The sequence below is a fragment of the Styela clava genome, chromosome 4 (genome assembly GCF_964204865.1).
Source record: "Styela clava chromosome 4, kaStyClav1.hap1.2, whole genome shotgun sequence".
Taxonomy (NCBI): domain Eukaryota; kingdom Metazoa; phylum Chordata; class Ascidiacea; order Stolidobranchia; family Styelidae; genus Styela; species Styela clava.
The window spans coordinates 6,474,690-6,482,160 of record NC_135253.1 but is presented as its reverse complement, the minus strand read 5'-3'; the positions used below and the strand labels follow the sequence as shown (position 1 = coordinate 6,482,160).

The following is a 7,471-nucleotide window of genomic DNA, read 5'->3' as shown; positions in this document are numbered from 1 at the left end:
ACGCGAACTAGAGTTTGTGTAAGATAATACATAAAATAACTTGACGTTGAACAAGAATCTAACGAGAAAATGAGTTTATTCATCCACACATCCGTTTGAGATACGGTATAGGTTTTGTATATATAGGTCATGAGAAAGTTTGGGAGCGTTCATTCATTTTTTATTTCGAATAAGTCTTTCCGTTCATCCATGCCGTTCGGGATTCTACAATCATTGGAATTGTATAACCTTTTTAGGTATTCCCGTAGTGTATGTACCAGGTTAGGCCATAATTTTATTCCGATTTTCCTTATTTTAGTTCTATTACGAGTTCGGGGACTGTCTGTGTTAGCAAAGTGAATATACCCCCTGCCCATAGATTTCAGCCCCATTACACAACTTGATGTAAAGCAGGCGAACAAAATTAGTTATTTCCATATTAGTACACACACTTCTGGAGAGCCGCTTTTTTAATAGGTAAGCATTGATGACCTCCACCTATAATTGATTGTGATAGAGCTAATTCATCTGCGAATCACGGGGAGAAATCAAAAGCGCAATACCGAACACATTCCAACCTTTCGCTTAATTAATAACCGTCGTCGACGTGCCTGTTATCTTCTGGTCCAGACTATTGAAGCAATCACACGCTGGGACAGTCTTGTTGGGTATAAGCATTCACATGGCCGTCACTTTGGATACGCCTGAACGTGCCCAATCTGTAGCCCCATATATATATATAAATTGTGATATCAAACATTTCACAAAATATATATATCTTTATTGTATGAATTGGCTTAATTGGATTAGAACATTTGGTAAAGACTTCAACAAGACAATATGCTACATTAACGTCAGAACGATAAATAATATAATTTGCTTCTTTTGAATTAAAATAGTCAGTACTATTGCTTTGGATGATATATATAAAATTTATACAGATTTGAATTGAATTTAATATAATCTAAAAATCATTATAGTTCCATAAATAGTTTCCATTTATCTATGTCATAATTAAACAAAAATTGAATTTGGGGTTTGGAATAAAACAAGATATTTTCAAATAAGAAAGGAACTCTCTAATATTTACATCTATCTGAAATATTGATATCTACCCTAATAAATAGAAAAACAAGTCACACAAGTGAAAATTCAAATATGGGTGTTCAACGCCAACTGTCCAAATTTTCAAATCTAATCCTATGCCTAGTTTATCGCTATTTTTTCTGTATTTTTAATTTTTCGCATATGTGATTATTTGTAGAACACTTCTCAAGGAACTTGGAGAGATTCTCAAATTGGGCAGTGAGCGTAGTAAGCACCCTACATTTATCAGATGTCAGGCATACAACAGTAAAAGCAATTATGTACACTAGGAATTTAGAATATAATTTTAAACTTGTAACAACAATGCCACTCCACCAAGAGTCCACTTGGCCGGCTTGTCCCTCGAACGAAGGTTGAATGTCCAAACGAATGTTGCGCCTCTCGCTTTGGTTTTGTACACTGGGCATTCATATATGTTTCTGGTTTCTTGTTTGTCTACTGGAATAGCCTGAAATGAGAAAGAAGAATCTCAAAATCTTAATAGTCAGTAGAATACTATATTGGTAATCATCAATGACATTGAAACTATTTATACTTTAGATGTTAGAATTTGTGAGACATTACAACAGCAAAAAGTTTTCAAATCTCTTAGTGTTCTTTGAAATTTCCACTTCTGCCATCATTTAAAATAATTTACCTTGATGAATATAACCGGCATCTGTGGAGTTAGTTCTTTCAGACGAGCATCGGCAATCAAACCAGTCTGTGTGTCCCATCTAGCCCCTAAAATACATGAAAATGATAGCAAAATTAGAACATGCGATAGCGAGTTCTCTAATATCTTCTACAGAAGGGTGCTTTTGGTAATTAAAAAGTTGTAAAATAGTTAATTAGGCAGACTCCAAAAGTTTCCATTATAACATGCTTCTTTTGCCATTTAAACAATTAATTCATTGGAATGCCCATAATGAAATGAATAATACTATTCTTGAATAAATTATGTTGATTTGTGTATTGCAAAAACTTCATACCTTCCATGTACATTCCATGAATGTAAGCACCTTCTCTAGGTGAGCTGCTGAAATCTTCTTTCTGTTTTTTAGTGACATCACATTGCAGACACATCTTATCGAGAGGCCACTCATTCTTGCGAGCCATCGACTGAAAACAGGAAATTTACACTAAAAATTCATACCATGCTGTCACATTGGACATAGTTCAGGGAAGTGAGGTGAAATGAATATACTCTAAAGACTGTGGAGCGGAAAAACTTTCACTCAACTTCAGTTAAAAACCTCTAAATTTCAACATTAATCTGTTTACTGAAAACTACTGACAGTTTGACCTCAGCAAACTTAAATTTTCATTGATCTCCATTTCAAGAAAGTTAAATTATTGCAGTTGGCAACTAGTATCCACACATTTACTATGTATTAGAAATCAATCCTACTTCCATGATCCCTAACAATATTGTCACATTGCCAGAAACGCATTAAGACAAACAACTTCACTTGTCTAACGTAGAATCTCTATCTATTCATACCCCTCACTTACGATGTATATGACAATGGTTATGTTTTATTTCATTACCTGCATAATAGCGGTCAAGAAACTCTGTGGATTGAACAAACCACCCAACCAAAAAGCTGCAGGCAGTTGGAAATCAGCCGTCCAATTCTCCAGTTCTTTGATACGAAGCAAGAGATCGGCATACCTGTCATCAAAAATTATATTATTACAAATATATAATTACAAACATGGATCTACTATTTGAAAAAAGTGTAAATTTACTTACCGTATGTATTGTCATTTTAACCCTTATTAATTACTTAAGACTATGAGCAGTCATAATTGTGATTTAAAATTGATTAACTCAATATTTATTTTATGAGAAAGTAAATTGAATCCGTCAAATGATTGAGCCGTCTTATCGGCTTTCCTCTTCCCCGGGATAAATATGTAAATTCCTATTTCTACTACAAATGAAAAACTAATAAAAAATATAGAATTCCATTTGTCAAAAAATACTTTAAAAACAAGTCTCTTCCAAACAAAATCAAAAATAAAACCTGGCTTTTGTACCATAACGAGTTTATACAGACTTACCAGATGGAAAGACCAGAAAGTGATGGATATGCTTTCTTTGTCCACGATTCGGGCACTGAGTCCAAGAATAATGAGTTACCAAGGCTCTCCATATCAGCTGTGATTGTTAATTCACCTTTCAATCCAAGATCCAGAGTTTTCAGTGTGGATCTGTAATTAAAACAATATGTAGTTAATGTTCCATACGAAGGTGGGGCTGTATTTTTTTTCTGGTTATTCTCAATCATAAACCGTTTTAAAATAACACTAAAATATGATACCTGATTTCAGTAATCAAGAAATTCATCCTTTCACATTCTTGGAAGGCAACAACAACATATGGAGTACGATCTGCTGGTTCAACCTTACCCATCAATTCAACCATGTTGAATGTTTCCGGTAGTTTTTCAAGAATTTCATCCAAGACTTGTTTCAGCTGGAACAAAATGAATGGAGAAATAAAGAGTTTGTTTGAGACTTCACAGATATCAACATCTATTCATACTTATTTTGTGTTTCATCTCGAACATTAGGCTTATTGGTCAGTGACCAAATAAATAACAAATATAGAACTGACATGGCAAACTACGGCCCGTGGGCCAAATCCGGCCTGTTGGGTGATTCAATTTAACCCGCCTGATGCTGCCAAGAATTTCTGTCTTTAACCAATTTTGCATGCAATACATAGTTGATGTTATTAAAATCTGTATGGTGCAATAGACTTGTTAGATTATGATCGTAGTTTGTGTAAGTGGGATTTCAGGTTGCCACAGATTTTCATGTTCTGGGGACGTTAATAAAGCTTTACGTTTTCCTGTTCACTCGTTTTGGAGGTGTGCTTTTCAAACCTGTTTCTCATGCTCTTGTCAATTTAGTGTCCACAAAGTTTTGTAAATGTCCCCATAACGCTCTCTCAACGTTTTTTTTTTGTTCATATCTCACACATTCTTGCCACGCAACCTAGTCTATCGTTCCTCGAGGGTTTCTAATAATCTGTTGCTGCATACTTTTCCTGCACCCTGATTCATGAAGATTGATGGCTAAATTATTATGTCACATTTACATGGCCCTCCAGTCTGGATTGGCAAAATTTTTGGCCCCTGGTCCCAAAACATTGCCCATCCCTGATATAGAAGGTGGAAAAATTCAACACAAACCAGCAGTAACCATCAATTTAATATCACTAGAATGTTTCTGATCTGATTCTAATCTTAAGAGAGAGAGATATGCAAGAGCAAACATATGATATTGTTAAAATACCTTTTCATCTCTGCTTGGTCCAGCACTGGCCCCACCACCAGTATCACGCGGCATCATTTCAAGAATAGTTCGGAACAGGTTATCAGATGTAGTTGTCAAGAAATCAATTTCTGCATTTGGATGAAGGCCATACAAATATGGACTTTCTGGTGGTAACATGTCATCGATGTATCCATGGTACCCTAAGATACGAATGAAAAATGCTCCATTTAATTGAACTATATAATATGAGTGTTTATGATATATTAGGATGAACAATAAAACTTGATTGTTATTTTGTACATCGATTTTTCAACAGTTATTGGTCATGGCATACGAAACACTCAAAAATTATACAGTAATAGGAAATGACACTGCGATGATTCAATTTTGATTAAAAATGCAATGGCACATTGGTGAGGCGTTAGACTCAATTACGGGTATATGTGCTACTGTTAGATATCAGTGGCTTTGTACAGAGCAAAAGGAGACTAATTTACTGAATACAGATAACAAAAATACAAATTTGTGTGAATGAATTTTAGTTACAGTTTAAATACCTACACATACCTACGTAATCCAAGTTGAGGGGTAATGGGAAGCCAGGTGCCAAATAAATAGCACTATCAAACATATCTTGGTTCATGTACTCTTTCAAGTATGTTCTGCATAAGCATCTGTCCCAATCATCAGTAATGTGACCTCCGTACATAATTTCACCGAATAGATAACGCAAGTCATCCCAGGGTACCTGAAGTTGAAAATCAGAAGATACTCAGAATACAAACACACAATAAATGTGAAATTGTTTGGTTATTGACAAATTTAAGAAGATTTGGGGATACAAGCATCAGTCATCATTCTGATAACAATGCATAAATGAAAGAAAGTTTAATATCCTTCAGTTATATGTGAAAAGTTAACTTGGCTCCTCACTAACGTACAGCATATATATGAGGAATTCATACCTAAACCAATACTGGATGGGAGACATACTATATGTCTATCTAAGACAGAATATGAATATTAAGTCAAACTATTTATTGCTTATGTTACACTCTTGCAATAAATCGATACAATTTGACACTAGGAGCATTCTAAGCTCCATGTTACTTTGTAATAGTTTAATGATTGATTAGTATTTCATGGCTATTTGGTGTTGCAGCTAAATATCTAGAGTTAACATACCATTGCCAATCTCTACCATCAATAAGGAACTGAGCTTACTGTGCTAAATTCCAGAATAAAATAAAAATATGAGTGGCCGTGTTTATGGCCTTATTCATAGCATAATTGTGTAATCACCACGTAAGATTAATGATATGTTATATGTTTCATTCATCAACAGGAAAAATATATGTTCATGTTACCTTTTGATTTGCTTCAAGATAGTTGTAAAGTACATTGACAGATATTGTGAGATCTCCAGTGTTGAATGGATAAAGTCTGTTCCAACCCTGAGGTCCGAATTTTCTTCTTTCGGATACGACAGCATGGAAGTAACACAGAGCAAATAAAATTGATTTGAATTCAATTTCACGAGCACACATTTCAAGAGTTTCCTGAAAAGAACGATAACTTTGATTTGAGATTAGGATAGGATTTTCATATTTATTCCAGGGGAGAGGAAAGTGGACCAAATGGTGTACCACGATCTCGTCAGGTTACCAGACCATGGTTGGGTATGGTATCAGTTAGCGAATTATTTGTTTTGGATCATGGACTTTTGGATGGTTGAGAAAACTTTAATTGACTAGCGCTTATGTGAATAACGGCATAAAATAATCCAGCCATCCCCTCACACATAATTATTCTTTACAGAACTCGAACTTGTAAACCTGTGAAGGGTATGATAGCAAGCATATTTCTGACGCTTATGCTAACAAATTCTAAACTAATTCTACTTGAAAACTTGAAATAACAGTAAAGAAAGTTAGTTATATATATATATATATACCTGGGTAAAATTGTCAAATGCTTTGTGCAAATTTGAATGCATTCCAGTTGGAGGTTCATTTGTGATCTTGATTGAATTTTCCAAAATGCCCTGTGTGTTATGAAAACAATGGTTTGTACACCTCATTTACATTGAGTGACCAGAAAAGAGGTTTGCTTTATCGAGTAATTCACTTCTGCATACCTGAGGAATGTTATGGCTAGCTGCAGTGGAAGCAGGTTCAGCACTCATGTACACTCTCAAGTCAGGATGACTTCCCTCACTCAGTTGTTCAAGTTTGTTTTGCAGAGTGTTCAACCATTTGGCAACCAAGTGAATATTCTGAATAAAAATAGACTTTAGGTATCATTTCCAAAAGAATCAAAGCTGAATATGGACAATAAGCAGAGTGAATAGTTTTTACCACAACAATTCATGGTAAAAAATATGGGACAATAGGACAAATGATAAATGTTTTGTAAAACGCCAAAGAACGAAATGACTGCATTATCATCAATTTTTTCTCATTTCTATTGCATGATGCCTTTCGACCATTGTTCAAAAAGATAAAAACTTTAATATTTATTGACAATAGATTCCCCTTCATTGTGATTAATATCATATGAATAATAATAGATACCGGTAGTATAAATTCACCAAAGGTTATGAAAGTGTAATATAGACAAAACTCAAAAATTCACATCTAAATAATGCATAAACTTGACAAATGCTTTCTTTTTATATTTAAATAATAATAATACCTGTAGAATAACCCAATGCCCTTCTTTTCCAGCAAGGTTCAGTGCTCTTTCAGCAACAACTTCTTGACCTTGGCCAAGCGAAACGTTGTGGAAATTCTTGTTATCAAAAGTAAATCCAAGTTTCTTTCCTAGAGCTTCTACTTCTTTCAGTGGGTCAACACCTGGATAAAAGCATTTAAGAGTAATTTTAGATAATCAAAACAATGCTTGAAGAATGCTATGTCCAAAGTATCAAAATTATTAAAAAACAGAAAAGTCTGTTGTGCGCATAAAGTAAATATGTAAACTATAGGATAGGACAGAAATTTCTCATTTACACTAGGCGGTAAGAAAACCGATAAGATGGATTTAAATCATGGCGTATTGTTCAGTTACCAGTCCTTAACTAATCAGCGATTACATGAACCACCGTGCAGCGCGAGTA

The 7,471-nt window shown here is 34.5% G+C and overlaps 1 protein-coding gene across 1 annotated transcript in view; it reads right to left on the bottom strand.

Annotated features, from left to right (window-relative positions):
* Nucleotides 1–766: 766 nt before the first annotated feature.
* LOC120326492 (dynein beta chain, ciliary-like) overlaps nt 767–7,471 on the bottom strand; it is a 54,565-nt gene continuing 47,860 nt past the window's right edge. The window contains exons 80-91 of the mRNA XM_078111643.1: nt 7,048–7,208; nt 6,491–6,628; nt 6,308–6,397; nt 5,721–5,912; nt 4,921–5,101; nt 4,372–4,553; nt 3,393–3,547; nt 3,133–3,282; nt 2,617–2,740; nt 2,058–2,187; nt 1,724–1,809; nt 767–1,534 (exon numbers count right to left, since the gene is read on the bottom strand). Coding sequence (XP_077967769.1) covers nt 1,373–1,534; nt 1,724–1,809; nt 2,058–2,187; nt 2,617–2,740; nt 3,133–3,282; nt 3,393–3,547; nt 4,372–4,553; nt 4,921–5,101; nt 5,721–5,912; nt 6,308–6,397; nt 6,491–6,628; nt 7,048–7,208 — 1,751 coding nt within the window. The 3' untranslated portion in view covers nt 767–1,372. The remainder of the gene's footprint in view (nt 1,535–1,723; nt 1,810–2,057; nt 2,188–2,616; nt 2,741–3,132; nt 3,283–3,392; nt 3,548–4,371; nt 4,554–4,920; nt 5,102–5,720; nt 5,913–6,307; nt 6,398–6,490; nt 6,629–7,047; nt 7,209–7,471) is intronic.